The 16,507-nt window shown below is 42.2% G+C and overlaps 1 protein-coding gene across 8 annotated transcripts in view; it reads left to right on the forward strand.

Annotated features, from left to right (window-relative positions):
* The window catches only part of SEMA5B (semaphorin 5B), a 267,620-nt gene that overhangs the window by 138,610 nt on the left and 112,503 nt on the right, over window positions 1-16,507 (forward strand). For all 8 annotated transcript variants that reach the window (XM_038143564.1, XM_038143565.1, XM_038143560.1 and 5 more), the window contains one exon: window positions 9,429-9,528. In XM_038143564.1, the coding sequence (XP_037999492.1) occupies window positions 9,429-9,528 (100 nt within the window). The remainder of the gene's footprint in view (window positions 1-9,428; window positions 9,529-16,507) is intronic.

A 16,507-nucleotide genomic window follows, 5' to 3' on the forward strand; every position in this document is an offset into this window, starting at 1 on the left:
TAAGAAAATGATCTTCTACTTCCCAAGAGGCTGTTTCTGGGTCTTACTACCTATTTGACTGTTAGTGGGTAGCTACTTTAGGGATGTTGCATGCTTGTTTGTTTTTCAGTGAGTTGAGAATTTAGTGAAACAAGTCAAGTGTATTCTTAGTGCACCCCTTTTTATTTATACATGCGTGTACACGTGCTTCTAAAGTCCCATTTCACAAAACAGTTTGTCATCCCAGCACAGCTCCCCTGTGGTCCACTCTGGTAAGCCAAACACCAGAGAATTTGTTTCTACTTCTTGTCAATCATGTTCATATTTCTCGTTTTTTTCTGTACGGGTTTTACTGCCAATAGATCAATGCCTGCATTTGCAATTGGGCTGTGCCTGTGTCCTACTGTCCTGGTTGATAGCAGTATACTTCATTATTGTACAGTCCTTTCTTGGATAGAAAGCAACTTTGCTATTCCTTAAAGACATATGGAGTTCCTTGTAACGTGCCTTTTGGGAAAAGCAGAAACATCTTCCATGTCAATACTATATAAGGTTTGTTATTTCAAGAGCCAGAGCCATGAGGGACGTGTGCTCATGTTTGCAATGGCTGCAGAGTGTTTGCCTTCATCTTGTTTACCAAGTGCTTAAAACTTTGCAAACTCATCTGTGTTACGTGAATCATTTGGATGTTCACAGCTTCACTGGAAATGAGTTGTAGACAGGTTTCCACTTGCAGTTCTTTCCATTATTTATTTCTCATTAATTTAATCCATTAAATCAGTATGCTCAGGAAAATATTTGATAACTTCACAGGTTTTTCTCTGTTCTGTCTCTCAGGACTTTTTACCCTGGGTCATGGCAGTTAGGGTAAGCTGGAAGAACATAATTTGTTCCTGCTTTAATAATTGTAGCCTGTCTTCATCCATAAAAAACACTTCAGCTGATCCCATACTAAGGCACAGGACAGAGGTGGACTTGGTTAAATAGCATAGGTCTCCTCAGGACTGCAAATCTCAGCTTTGCAGATTGTACCATCATGGCTGGTGTGAGTTCTCAATGTGTGGCACATTATCCATTGTCTAATCCTCAATCTCTCCTAGATGCAGACAAGTTGCTCTGTCTGTTGCCTCAGGTTTTCAAAGTGATTTAGTTTGGGAGTGTTTAAATCTGGGGGTTTACTTCAGACTGTCTGTAATTATTACCTCCTACCAGATAAATGTGATTCAGGTGACTTGAATGTAGCTTGCTATGCATTTTCTCAATATTTTATTTCTTTAAACAACATTTTATTGAAATGTGTCCAACTTCAAACACTGAAACCTGTGGGGAACAGCTAAATGTTTTCTTGTATTGAAAGCAAAAGCTATTTTAATTTTGTGGGCTGAAGGATAATAAGGTATGATTTATTTGTGTAGAAAGTTCTTGACATTTCACCAAACACTCCCACTATTGTTAAATTGGTCACTAATACATTATTCCCTTTACTGTATACTGATGGGGAAAAAGCACATTAGCATTCATCAACTCCAAAGGCCAGCTGGGAAAGCCCCATAGGAAATTCTGGTCAAGATATACACTTCTCTTGAGCAAGTGAGATTTTGACAATCCAAACCAAAATTTTATTTAAAGAAGGATGAAGATTGTGAGGTGAAGTATTAGAGGTGTATGTAAGCATTAAGGAAAGGTACAATACATTATGAGAGAATTGTCTGCTAGCTCACAGCCTTGCTGCTCTTGGTTCTCCATTCAGGGAGTCCAAACATTAACTCATGATGGAGTTTCAACTGGAAACTGGTGGCATCCTGTGGGTGCTTCAGAATATTTGACCTTCAGTGCACTTCAGTATGGATTTTGTTTCCACTAAGCAAGGCTTGTAGCAATTTTCCTTTTAATCTTGAAAAACAAAACTGTGGCAAATGGAAACTAGAACTTTCTTCTTTAGATTTGATTTAGAATTTGTTTGAAAATTATGACTGATAAAGCCAAAAATATACAGTAGTTAGGGAAATAATTGTTCTCAGGCAAAACTTCAGAAAATTACACCCAACTGCTCTCAATATATTTTTTATTCCAAAATAATAATTGTAATAGTAATTATGCTAGTTCTTAAGGACTTCCTCATTAATGATGTCCAAGGTACTTCACAAATAATAGCAGTGAGATTTGATTTAAATAATTACTCAGTGTGCTGTTTCTTGGGACCTCAGGAAGAAAGGGAGGGTTGGAAGAATGCCCTTCCTTCACAAAATGCTTTAGATGGAATGAATCATGAGAAGCAGAAGAGAAAAGGAAGGCTTTGCAGCGAAGATTCAGAAGTGAAGTGATCAAGTAACTTAACACATGGGAGTGAGGGAAGGTAAAACTTCAAAGAGGTACAACAGCTCAAGTGAAGGAGCAGCCTGTGACCATGAGTGGTGGTGTTGATGGGAGGGAGGCTTCCTCAGCAGCAGGACTGAGTGAGGTAGACTCACAGTGTGGAGGAACAGGCACCCAGGTCACCATTCTGCATGGACCAAGGCCATGAAAAACTCATGTGATGGAACAGAACTGCTGCATGCAGTAGAAATGTGCCAGATTGGGAATGTGAATGGCACTCCTTCAATATCCTTCTTTGAGGTGGCCTCAGGACAACTTACCAGCATACTGTCCCATACTAGAAGTGAGCACTAGTTCATGCTTATTATTTAGTGTTTGCTTTATCTGGAATTGAATCCCTGGGTTCTTCCTCATAGATTGGTGTGTTTTGCCAGCTGCTCCATATTAATAATAAAAAAGTAAATAAACAATCAGTTATAATTGTACTTTTGCAAAAATTTGGTTTGGATTAAGTTCTTTGTTTTTCATGTTGAAACAATTTAGCAACATTTGTTTTGAAGAAATGATTAAAACTTAGGAAATAAGGAGTCAAAATGCTTGGTATGCAATATGCAATACTTAGTGCCTCCTGTACATCACGTGAATTACAGATAATTACACCTTGATGCACCAGCCAGTATCCTAAACCCATTTAACAATTGGAACCACTGAGACATTAAATAGTTTCATGATTTGCTCAAGACAGAGGACTCCTGTGTCAGTGCTATTGGGCTCTTGGGACCATGCCTGCATCTCCAACTGTCATTTCTCTCTTGGAGTGGAAGAAGCTCAGCAAGATCAGTTCAGAGAGAAGCTGTAGACATTAAGGGAAGAGGCATAAAACCATCCAGATCTTTAAATGTTACTATGTTTATTGTAATTCCAATGGCTCTGTGGAGGCAAAACATGAGTCTTTGGTTTGGGGATGTTTTTCCTTCAGGATGATAAAAAACAGAGCCTTTTCTTCTGTGCTGTTCTATTCCTTGGTAGCTGAGGGATAGGACTATTCCTTCTTTTACAAGACCAAGAGAAAAAATATTATTCTTTATTTTTCCCATCATCTCCTATCCACATATTCTGGGACAGTTTGGAGAGGGACATTAGCAACTCTTGCTTCTTGGATCTCATGGAAAAGGAATGGCTCAATGACTTGTGGTAGCAAGCTGCTACCACAGTGACTCACAGGCCACTCATGGGTTGTTTCATTGCTCTTTCATTGAGAAGGGGCTTTGTAGTTGGTCAAGACAGGAAAAATTGTTTGAGTGGGCAGGAAATGAGGTAGAAACGTCTAGAAGGTGAAGACTGCTAGGAAAGAAAGCAGGAATGGGCGGAGAGGTGAATATGGGGTCAGAAGGTAAACTGAATAAAACCATGAAACTGAGACAGCTGGAAGAACGTGTGAGTTGGGTTTAGGTATTGAGGGGAGAGAGAAGGAAACTGCTGGTTTGGCCCATTTTGTAGGAGGGGATGTATTCTGTCAACCGCCTTCTAAGTCCTCAGAGCTGTGAGTGGAGATCAGAGATTTGAGAAGACAATGACACTGGAAATTGCAGCAGTTGGGATGAGGACATATTTAATGTACAATTAAAGATTTAAATGGATCAGGTTTAAAGAAGAAAGAAAGAAAGAAAGAAAGAAAGAAAGAATACCAGCAATGAGGTGGAGGTGGTGATGGGAAGACAAGACAGCAGGGTGATATGTATGTGTAGGAGGACTTCTGGGGTAAAGCCAGATTGAGTTTTTGGCCTCATAAGTAAAGTTGAGCTCTGAGTGCTGACACATTTGTTTGCTCAGCTCTGCCCGTGCAGCAAAACATTTCTCCCTCCCCTGATAAATTTGCTAAATTGTCGAGTGGTTTTGCATTGTGGAGGCTACTCTTAAAACTCAGCATGGAGTGGGAGCAAAAGTTAATGTCCAAAGCCTATTGCACTAACCTGTGGTGTGACCTACAACTGGGAGCTAAAATTTAAAATGAAGCTGATATTAAAATATGATTCATTGTCAGTCCAGTAAAGATAATGCTGTAATTTCATTGGAACGTTTATGCATTCTTGGAAATGTCCACACTTGCAGCATTTGAGAAGACAGGTGATAGCATGGCTGGGTAATCATTAGCTTTTTCAGCTTTGGTTACAGCCTTGTTTGCCTTGTCTCTGATGGGTCTGGTCAGGGGCCCACACACAATGGAAACTGTGGCCTCAGTCTTAGCAGGCAACTGTCTACTTCATAGAAAATCTCTGAATACTGAGGATAATTGAAGCAGAGGATGGTCTGAGATGGTAGGTCTGATTCAGAAAAGGGGACATTTCATCAGTCAGTACCAAGAAGAGAGCCTGAGGCCTTTCCTTGTTTTACAATATGATTTGCATCTCTTGGTCGTGTTTCAAATCCAATACTGAGAGTCCTCCAGCCTAGTGGGTGGTCTGAAATAAAACGGAGAGGTTTAATCACTATACATCATCTGCCCTGTGCCAAGGCTGAAGCAAACCAAAAGGGGATATTGTACAAGTTACAGGAGTCATGGCTGTCATCTGAGCCTTGCCAGGAGTGCTCCAGTACTCACACACAGTAATTAAGCATGTCCTGAACTAGTAAGCTGAGTTAAGAGAACTTAGAAGAGACCATGCTGAGGCAGCAAGGGAAGCATTCAATGTGTGCTCAAGTTAGCACTGCACAAAAGTAGGTCTGAGTATCTGCAGAACAGGTACTTCTTTATTGCCATTGAGTCTGACAGGTCCAAAGTTCTGTGTATGCTCTACTTCATTGCACAAACTTTTACTATTGAATCAGCCTGTTTTACAGAGCCTTACATAAGGTATGGGATTCAGGTTATCTTTTCTGGAATGGGGACCCTCTGAATATGTCTCTCAGAAGGTCTTTTTATGATCTCTTTGAAGCTTTTCTGTGCAGTCCGAGGGTAGGAGCATGGTTGGTCTGTGCTCGTGGGTATACCTTCATTTTACACAAAGAATCCTTGGTCCTGCTCAGTTTAGTTTCTTTTGCTTCAAATAGGAAATCCTTGCTGAGAATTATTTTGCAAGAGCTGTTGTTGAATAGCACTGTGGGTAGCCATGCTCCATGCACCTACAATGGCTTTGCAATTTCAAGGCATGGGCATTTAACCTCTCTGCTCTTGTGTGACATGTGCTGGACACTCAAAGCTGCTACAGCCTGCTGGGGATGGGAGCAACAAGGAGGTTAAGTGAGATGGAGCAGTGATTGCTGTCCCTCAGACAGGGGAGCCTCAGCTCAGTCTTTACACATTTCCTTCCTCCAAAACACACAGAGTAGGGGTGAGGTGGGGAGCCGTTGCTTTTGAGGAGATGAAGACTCAAGTATGACCAGTTTTACTGTATCTTTAGAAGGTGATCCAGAAACTATCAAAGTCAGTGGAAAACCGCCAATTATTTAGAAAGCTTCTGGATCAGGCCCTTAAACCCAGCTCCTGCAAATTGGCTTGCTGTCTTTTGTGCATCTGAGTAATCCTGGTCCCAGCCCTGTGCTCTCAGGAAATCAGAGCAGAGCAGTGTGCTGGAGGCTGCAGGGACCACCCTCTGAAATGGCAGAGGGCCTCCTTCCACCTTGCCTTAGGTTTACATAATAGCTGAGCACCGCTGTGCCTGCAGACTTATATTTCCTTCAAAACTTTGTCTTCTTTGCAGCTGGATACCTGAGCCACCTTGAGCTGTAGAGGGACTCACAGAGCTTTAGAGGTTCTGAATCAGATATCTGGAGATGGCTGGTGCTGGAAACTATTAAACTTTTGTTCATTGGTTTTCATGTGGAGGAAGTGAGAGCAAGGATCTTTAACCCCCTGGAAATGATTAGAGACAAGAAGCACAAAGGAGGCCTTGATGAACATTTTGCCCCTAAGCCATGTGGTTCCAAGTTTTCCATCTCCTGCTGCCGACATGCAAAGCCAGAGCCTTGGTTTTTAATTTTTCATACTGTTTTTAAACAGATACTTTTGCAAATGTAAACATACCCCAGCACTGAAGGTTTCCAGCCAAATTAAAGAGTCAGCATTGGAAAAATCAACCTTCAGAAGAAGGTCAAATACAAGCAATCCTGGAGTTCATTGGGTCCATATGTGTAAACTTCAGCTAATATGGAGAGTACCTAGGGCAGCATTTACCTTGAAGTACTGAGTTAGTTTCAGAGTGAAGTTGAAAATGTTTTTAGGGATGCCTGTGGTCTGAGCAGTACATTTGAATGTGTTGAATGAAAAAAGACCGATGTCCTGATTCTTGGTTGCAGTTGCATTCCCTCTTAACAGGAAGAAAAAAGTTTGGGAAGGAAAATGTGCCATTTGGCATTGATTCTGACGACTTGCATTTATGCATTGTTATGTGGGACCATGCTGGGTTTAATAATCTCCAACTACATGCCTATAAAAGCTTAATTTTGCTATGAGGATGCATGCCTTTCAGCCTTTAATTTAATAACTGGGAAGGGTTTCTTTATAAGTTGTACCACCTGCAGTACTAATAGAAATCAAGACACTGCCTGTTATTTCTTGGGCTTGATTGACATTTGAGCCAACTTGGAAAGATTTAAGTAAACTACTGCCTTTAATTTTTAAAAAATTATTTTTACCTGTAGTCTGTCAGAGCTTGCCATTAAAAGGAAGCACTGATGAGTGTTCCTCTCTGAAGTGATGAGCTTTTGCTTAGAACAGCAGATCAGATGAAGAAATATTCTTCCTGCCACTGCACTCTAATAGTGGGTTAGTTAGTAGGCAAGAGTCAGTAAAAGAGGAGGTAAAATGACAAGAGAGATTATGGCCTAAAAGCAGGATCCTTAAAAGGTATCATCATTATATAGCAATTCTCTAATCCTACCCCCATCACCAAGAGAAATGCCAGAAGATCTGCAGCACGTCAGCCAGCTAACCTGCCTGAAAGGTGTTATTGTTGTTGGTTCTGCAGCTTGGCTCAGAAATGTCTCTGCAGCTAAAGAGCTACAGAAAAAGAAGTCAGAGTCCCATTAGGAGAATGCCAGAGGTGAAACTGCAGTCCCTCCCTGGTGCTAGTACATCATTAAGGGTCCCAGAGGAGTGTAGGAGGATGCTTGAAGGTTAGAGGAGTTATTCCTTAACTCATGCCTTTTCATTGAAGAGCAGAGGAGGTACACGTGTTGTGTGTGGTTACACAGTGTGACAGGAATGCTGAGCAGGGCTGAAACCCTCCAGCCCCAGCAGCAGAGTTTTTATTATTGTGAGGACAGAGGTCTCACTGTCGGAGGGGCCCTGGCAGTGTCCAGTTAGGCAGGGCATGGGGCCAGGCCAGATGATGTCCAGCTCTGTTGTGAGAGACTATAGGAGCTGTTTTGAAACATGGTGGTGTTCAGGGCAAAGGCAGAAGTTCCACGACAAGGTCCTGCTTTGGAAAGAGAGGCAAGCCATGTAGACTTCAGGGACTTTTTATATGTGTTTTCTTAAGGTTTCAATAACTTAAGGGCTTGTTTAAGGTTCATCCATCCCTGGAGAGAGAAAGGACTTGAAATTGCTCAACAAATATCTCTACGTCAAAGGTTTCAAACCATTGCACATCTGTAATCCTGTGAAGCATGCCAAGACTCCACAAGCCTTAGTGAGATTCCTCATCAGCATTGTCCTCTCGCCCCTGTGGAAAGGGAAACTAATGCCTGCAACAAAGCGTTTGAACCTGACTGCCTTCAGTGAGACTTCTCAATTTATCTTTGGGGATATAAAATGACAGGAGAACATGTTTTTTTCAGAGCTCTTTTGAACTGGTCTGAACTGCATCAATATTGTTATGAGTCATCAGGTCATTGGCCTGTGTAGTGGTATCCTGTTGGCATGAGACCAGAAGATATTACCTTCTATGCTGAGCCTCCTGGATCTTCAACAACCAGTCCTTGAATGAGGCAGGGCTACTTGTCAACAGGTCACAGAGGCATTACAGTCATCAGTCATACTGATTTGGTCTCATCTGTGCCTTGCCCTCTGGGGTATTTGGTATTCTCCATTCTCCACTTCAAGAGAAGTCCTCACAGTAAAGCTGGATGACATTCTGAAAGACATATTTAAATCTGTTCCCAGTTATTTTGTGCAATAAAGGTGTAAGGTGAGAGATAGAAATTCTGTAATACACACAAGGTCAAAGTTGGTGGTGGTATTGAAAGATAGGATGCTGTGAATGCCCTAGCATCATGCCTGAGGACACCCTAAAAGTAATAATTCACCTTTTTTCTTTTAAAATGGGTGTATATATATATATATATATATATTTTTTTTTATTTTTTTTTTTTTTTTTTTTTTTTTACAGCAGGACTTCCTGCCCTAGACTGCTCAGTTGATGTTAACAGATGTAACTTCTGAAAGAGCTTTGTCTCTTCAAGCAAAGCACAGCCAGATCTATTGCTTTGCATTTAACTGTGTGATTGCATTTTGGCCAGTTGCCTAGATGGGCAAATCCAAGGCAGTTGATAAAGTCAGTCTCAAGCCTGTGCAATTGTTCAGCCACAAAGATGCTGTGATGGCACCCAACATCCCACCATCTGAAAATGAAAGAAGGATTTAGCTGATAGGCTGTGAAATGCTAGGTAAAAGGAAACATAGAAGAGAACCTAAGACCTGAAAGAGAAGGCAAAATCTGTCATTGAAGCAGCCAGGACTTGAGTGCAGATCACTAGTATTCTCTAACTTGGTTCTTCATCAGTTGGCACAACCTTCCCTTTCTGGCAGGCAGCAGTTTCCCTTTGATTAGCACAGATGGCAAGGCTGGGGAAGTGTTATGGCAGGCAGCCTCATCCCTTTACACCACTTATTCCTGACACTGAAGATGTTTCCTCAGTTTTAACTTAGTAAAATTGAGCTGCTGTTGTCTCTGAAACCAATACTGACTCTCCATCATGGATGTGAAAATAACTGCTGAGATGGCCTTGTGTCTATGTGTGGGTTTTTTGCATATTCTGCCGAGAATCAGAATAAATAGAAACTATTTAAAGAGGTTATTAATTAGCGTTCCCCTGACAGATAACTCAGTAGGAAATCTATTAGTGGATGTCTGGGTGAACTCACTGCTTCTGGAGCAGCTTTACTGTTTTCTTCTTTCTCGTTTCCATTGCAGATCTGAAGCCCTGGGTGTCGAATTTCACCTATCCAGGTGTGCATGACTTTTCTCAGCTTGCACTGGATGCCAACAGGAACCAGCTCATTGTGGGAGCAAGGTAAAGATAATATTTTGATGAGTCTAGGGTTGCTGCTCAAGCTCCTTCCCTTCAGGTTCTGGCTTTAGAGGAGAGTGTGTATCCACCTTATGTGGCCAGTTTCCCCCTTGAAAAGAAAGCTATAATTTATGTAGGGGGATTTAGACATCCAGTATAATTGCAAAGAAGAGAAAATTACTAGAATTAAAAAGAAAAAAAAAAAGATGTTATCAAAATGACTGGTTAATGAAGCAGATTGCTGGCATCTCACTCAGTATTGTGAATGTTAGAAGAGCTACAGTAAATCATTCTGCATAATCCCTCTGCCAGCACAGAATTTGACTTGATGGTTTATTTGCCATGGCAAGACTTTCACTCAGAACCAGGTTCATCTACACACCTTTGAGTAAGTGATAGAGCCAAGGTGAATAGTTGCTTTCTTCTCTCTTACAATCCACTTCAGAATCTGTTAGCTTCATCTGGCTGATGTAGTCAGATCCTCACCCAATGTGTTCTGGTGCAACTCTTTCTTCTGGCTCGTTGTATATAATTATCATATACTTTCCTTTCTTTTTAAACATTATTTTTATTTAGGATATCACAAGAGGAGGGGGGAAACATAAAATAAGCACAGGCAAGGTCTTACAAATTTAGAGCTGCATTTGTAATGGGGAAAAGAGCTATGCTTCAGTGAAGTAATGTATGTCAGAAGTGGTTCAATCATGAGTTCCAACAGCAACTATTTTTTATTGCATAATAAACAGATAAGACAAGCCAAAAATAAAAAGATACTAAGCATGGGCTAACAAATCAGTTAAAGTATAACAGTTAGAACACTGTGGTATCAGTCTCTGCTCTCAACAAAAATGGAGGGAGAGTGCTTTCTTCCCAGTGTATTCAGTAGTAGAGGACAGGGACATGAGGAACACAGGTGGAAGAACTCATGGTATGAGCAAGAGAAAAGAACAAGATATGTAGCAGAAGGAGAGTTTTATGCTTCACAGAAACAAGTGAAGTGTGATTTAATATACATTTTCTGCCGGTATGTGTGCAGTAAATAATAACACTTACCTTCCCATAGCTGTTCAAATTGCCAGAGGCCCTCCTGCTTTTCATACAGAAACATTTTACTTTTCAAGCTGAGGCTTTACTTGTGCTGGGATCTTTAACCAGAAATTATTAATATTTATTACTTCAGAACAGCATTGCTTTGGGGATGGCTGTGAACAGTGCCTTCTGCCAGGCATTGCACAGGCACGGTGCTCTGAGGAATTTGTGGTTTACATAATTGGGCTGCACGGCAGGTTTCCCCCACGCAGTCCCTCACCCCTGCTCAAACACCACAGCACGTCCTGAAGGGACTCTCTGCCTCCCTGAGAGTCTGTACGAGCGTGGTTAGACAGGGGCACAACATCATCACAAACAGGGGAGTGACAGCAAAGCTGGCTTCCCAGTGGAGGTACACTATATTGCAGGGTATGGCCTCATGAGGAAGCTGTGACAAGTATTTATAGAATTTGCTTGGAAAAGTCAGTTTTCATGAAGCACTACCCACCTGACTGGGAGACTGAAAGTTTCAGTGGTGCCGCACGGCTGCACTGAGAGGTGCAGGATACATTTAATGAAGATGTCATTTCCCAGGGTGGTTTTTTTTTTGGTTGGATACACATGATTGGTGTGGAGAAAGTGGGGAGTGCTGAACCCATTTCCTCCTCTTAACTCCACCCTGTGGAAGGTGATGGGGAGAGATTCTTGAAAATGGGGTTTGGATGGGGTCCTTTCTGCTGCATGGCTCCGGGTGCGCTGAGCTCCTGCTGGAGCTGTGCCTGAGAAATGGGAAGGGGAAATAAAGCCTTTTCTATACCCTCCTTCCCTGATAAATCCACACCTTGTTCTGGACTATTTTTAGGGGTGATTTTTTGAGTCATTAGTTGCTCGTGCACCATCTGCTTGAATTTGCAAATGAAACAATACCTCAAAGAGATAGGAGCTGTCTATATCCATCTTTGCAGGGTGTAATTTATGAAACCTAAATTTAAATGTTAACCATGTTTAAATGTGCTGCTGTAGATCATATTAGTAGTAATGCCAGCTATTCTGGGGTTGTGGAAGGAGTTTGGGATCAGGGTGGCGTTTATAAGTACTCCCACTTCTCAATTTCCTGGTTAACATCATTCTCTTAGATGATAGAGTTATAAATTATTTCAAACTGCTTCTGTCTGTCTCTATTTAAAAGCAGTATGACCTCACCACAGCATCTCTTTGGCTTAGTTTGTCCTGTGTTTCAAAGCTTCACAGAAAACACTTCCTAGAAAACCCGGGGGTTCACAAGAGTTTTTGGTTTCAGGAATTGGACACAGCGTGACTGAAACTGTAAGAGGTATTGAGGGCATGCCAGACAGACAGGGAGCTGGAATAACATGAGACTTGGATTTTTAAGCTTTATCCTTATCTAAGAGCCCTCCTTAAATGACTGGTGCTGTCTGAGAGTAAACTAGAGGAGTTTGATAACTCCACTGCACCAAACACCTGCCAAGTTAAAAACCCAGAAACAAAAGAATTAGTTTCAAAAGCCCACCATGGTTTCTAAGCAACGTATTTACTTGTCACATCATTTGTAAAATCCAAATGCTTGAGAGAAAGGATATGAACAGTTTAGAACATTGTAAATCTACACTACCCATATTATGAGTCACATTTCATTAAGTATAAAAACACACATTTCAAAAATTCATAACCTTCATTTTGACTCACAGTTCGCATGTTTTGTTTTTGTTTTGGATATAGTGTTAGTGTTTTAATGTACTGGTTTTCTTCTGTGAATGAGTGATTGTTTTGAAATATTTGCTGCTTTTTTCAGCTCTTGAGCACAAGTGATCGCCATTTGAGCTTACTTTAATGGGAGGAAAAACTATAATCTAGACCTCATTATTAGTGAGAAAAAAGAATTGAAAATATGGTCACAGTAATTTCACCTGTCTGTTGGAGAAGCAGTGCTCTGCTGTGTCACCTGTGCTGTAGGCAGGGTGCCCAGGCTCCAGGGAGTGTAAGTTTTGTGGAGGAGGGACATGGTATAGCTGTGACATTCCACCTCCTCAAGGAGCCTTACTCCTCGAGACTGTCTCATTGCTGGCTGGGCACAGACAGAAGTCAGTAAAGAAGTGAAAGACCCTGCTTGGTAGCAGGCCAAAAATCATACTTCACAAGAGCTCCCTGGTGAAGACAACATAGAAGGTGTGAAGGAGGGTGGTTGAGACACCGTGTGACAATCTGGCACAACAGCAAGAGAATGCTGAAGGGAACAAGCTGAAGGGAAACAGCTTGGACAACAGGAGGATGGCACCCAAACAAATGACTGTACAGAGAGTGGCTGGGAAGTCCTAAGGGGAACATTTGACTTTTCCCAGAAGGAAACAACAGGGGTGTGACCTCGGGGCCGTAGCCCGATGGGGCAGCTGATGCAAGATGCAAGGCTACAAGGGTCAGCCATTCTCAGTGAGTGGAGGTATTACGGAGGAAAACCAGCCAGAAAGCATCATGGCCAGAAGCCCTCACAGTTCTCCCTGCCAAGAGGGTTTTCCATCTCCATCAGGAGATGGAAAAGGATCATCCCCCTTGGTTGTCACACAGGGAAGTGCAGCTCAGGAGCCCTTGTCACAACTGGCTGTTACCCACAGGGGCCCAGAGGTAGAGAGCAGGGAGCAAAAGCTGCATCAGGGACTCAGAACTGGCAAGTAAAGTGCACATCATTATGGACTGCCAGACTTCTCAGCAATAAATGTAAAACTACTTAGCTGCAGGTGATGCAAGTCTTGATGCTGGACAGAGCTGATTTTCATAGCTGGTTTAGAGCTGATCTGAATGTGCCTGTTACTGCCAAGTAGGAAGGCGCAAGGGAGGAGATATCACAGAGTCATAGAAAGGATTGGGTTAGTAGGGACCTTAAAGATCAGCGAGTTCCAGCCTTCCCATCATGGACAAATACGGCACCCACTAGATCAGGTTTCTCAGGGCCCCATTAAAGCTGGCCTTGAACAGTTCCAGGGATGGAGCATCAATATGGTTTGTTTGGGGAGCAGGGAAGGTGCTGTATGAATTTTCAAGTATTGTTTTAGGGGAAGCAGCCTAGGCACACCCTTTTCTTACTATTATGCTTCTGGCTGTATAAAAGCATCAAAAAAGGTTTGGATCATGCAGGCTTAGGAGCTGAAGGCTGTGTAGAATGACTGATGTCCCAAAAGAGTTCCTTCAAGTTACAGCTTGCAGAAATATGGCAAATTGTAAATATATTCTAGGACCCTCAGCCAGAAGGTTTGGCATTCTGAGTTTATTGAAAGTCTCTGGTGTATGATAGATTAGTCTGTCAGCAACCAGGTTACATGCAGATTTGTGGCTGAACATAGGCTCTTTCCTGCCTGTTTGGCAGAAAGCTCCAGAGCACTGCAGTAAAATGCTCAAAACCTGTGCCTGTCAGAAAATATCACTCTTACCCTTGGGCACCTTCAATCCTGTCCACATCTGGGCTGCCAGTAAACCCCTAAGTCTCCATAGATAATGTCTAGGCAAAAAGCATTTTGCCAACCAGGCAATTCACTGGCAGCAGTTGGGTCAGAGTAGTTCCACAGATCCACAGAGTATAAAACCTGTCAGCAATACTTTCTATTGCTAAATGATCAGGGCCCCTCACCAACATTTATTCCCACAGGGCTTCAGTGAGGCAAGAAAGCACTAATAATTTCACACTATAGATGGGAATCCAAGGCCAAGGGGGATTAAGAGCCGCCCTGCCCTGTGAAAAGGCTGTGGTATTGTGGCACATGAATATGTAGCATATCTGAAAAGTAGTTCAGTACAGCACCTAACACAGGTACTCCTGCAGTGAGACTGCACTTTCTGAAGATACCAGTCAAGGTCTGCACAACCTCAGTCTGCACTTGACTAATGTGGACAGAGCCAAAGTTCTTCTCTGGGCTCAGAAAATCCATGGCAGGGGTGTAATTTGGACCCTTTACTCCTGTATTTCTACTTGTTTTTTTAATCACTTGCTCTTAGCCTTGCTTCTCCAAAGATGCAAAATGTTCATTAAAGCCTGTGGGTCCCATGCACTTACACTGGAAAGTGTGGCTTCAGCATGGCAGCAAAGTCAAGTCTCATATAGCACAGAGACTCACATGCAAAAAGTCAGCATTGGGCACATGGGCACAGCCAACAGTTATGTAGTCCACAGGTTTGCCCTGAAACAGCCAGGAGTGGTGTGCCATTTGTCCCTGTTAGCATCTGACTACAGGATTTTTCTCAATACTTTTCTAAAACAAATGGACTGAACCATTTCTGGTGGCTTTGTGCTATTTTTGCACAGTCGTATGCCAGCTTTACCCCCTGCTAAGTCCCATTGGGCTGAGAAATTACCTTGCCAGTAGAGGTATTAATGAGGACATGAGCAAGCAAAGAGCATGATAATTTTTTTGATTATATCCAGATCACAGGTGGGCAGCTGAAAGCGCTAGTGCAGAGAAATGGAGAGAAACAAATGCCTTCCTTCTTGCTGTGATTTTTCCTATCAGACAAAGAATGCTCTAATTAGTTGCATCCTTGTATCATAGACTGGAGAGGGGCAGGTAACATGGTGATGCGAGGGGGAAAAAAACCCAAATCAGTCTCTGAAATTAACAGAAACTTTCAAAGGACTACTTTTTTTTTTTTTTTTAAGACATTGCTTGACCTGTGACGTAAAGAATGTGGTGAAGGTGAGAAAGCTGTGATTAGACACTGCAGCTAGTTAAATCCATAATTAGGGTGCACGGTTTCTATACAAAGGGAACAAAAGTGTGATTTAAAGTGAAGGTTTTAACCTCCTTGGTTGAGCCGGGGATAGTTCAAAGGGAGATTTTCCTCTCTGATACTCTGCCAGGTGAGGTCAGCTCAGCCCTTGTATAAAATTGGAGGGTGAAGCCTCACTGGGGTATCTGGTTTTATCTATAGGGTTTGCTTTCCTCTGCTTGTCTGCAACCAGTGTGAATTTGGCATACCCTAAATCTATGCCGTCCCTGACTTATACTCCTTGGGCAGGAGGGGAAAAGGTGTGGAAAGGATGAAGGACAGTTTTTGTAATTATGGGATTCTGGGAGGTTTAAAGCCTGGCCCAAATTTTGTTCAAAGTGTAATTTTTTTTTTCCTAGTTAAAATTTGTGCATTTTTTCAAGCAAAGAACATGAATTTTAGTTAACTCAGAGTAAACAAATCAAATAAAATGCTATACTGCAACACTGTCAGGTTGTTGGAAGGGATCAATGTGCAGAAGAAGCTGCAGCTGTAGGAGGGCAAAGGGGCAGTTTTGCACATTAATATTGTGCATGGAGAAGAGGGTGAGGCAGTGGCAGTCTCTGGTCTGTCATCTTTGTCAGCAGGGAAAACAGCTGGTCCTTCAAATTGCCTGCAAGGCAGCACCACCCACCTCTCTGCAAGTGACCTCAGCACTGCTGTGGGGCTGAGCACTTTCACAGCCAGCGACTGCACAGCCAGTGCTGTGTGAAAGGCAATCATCGTGCAGCACAGACTGATAGGAAGCATCTTTACACAGCAAATTGCAGGCCTCACTAGAAAAATATCTCATATTCCAGATAAAATGAAAATTGGTGATACCCTATCACGAAAGCAGCCACCCATGAGAGGCTCACTTGCTTTAGTAATGCACTGAGAATAATTAAGTTTGAAGATTGTATTTCTGAGAGTGGGATGGGTGCAAACACAAGGTCAGGATACTTTGGCAAAAGCCTTGGAGACTTGGGCAGAATGTGTTTTACAGCATCACAGAATGGGGCTGCAGAGCAATTTTCCTCTGCATTACTGAGAATAATTTCTCTTGCTCTGGTTAAGGTAGAGCTATGTTAGTTTTCTATGGCATGGCTTACCACAGTGTTTTGCATTCCACTTTACATCCAGATGTTTAGGTGCTAAGCCTACTGTTCTGTGCCGCTGCAAAGGTATAAAAACCCAGCAA

Source organism: Motacilla alba, chromosome 7, assembly GCF_015832195.1.
Source record: "Motacilla alba alba isolate MOTALB_02 chromosome 7, Motacilla_alba_V1.0_pri, whole genome shotgun sequence".
NCBI lineage: Eukaryota > Metazoa > Chordata > Aves > Passeriformes > Motacillidae > Motacilla > Motacilla alba.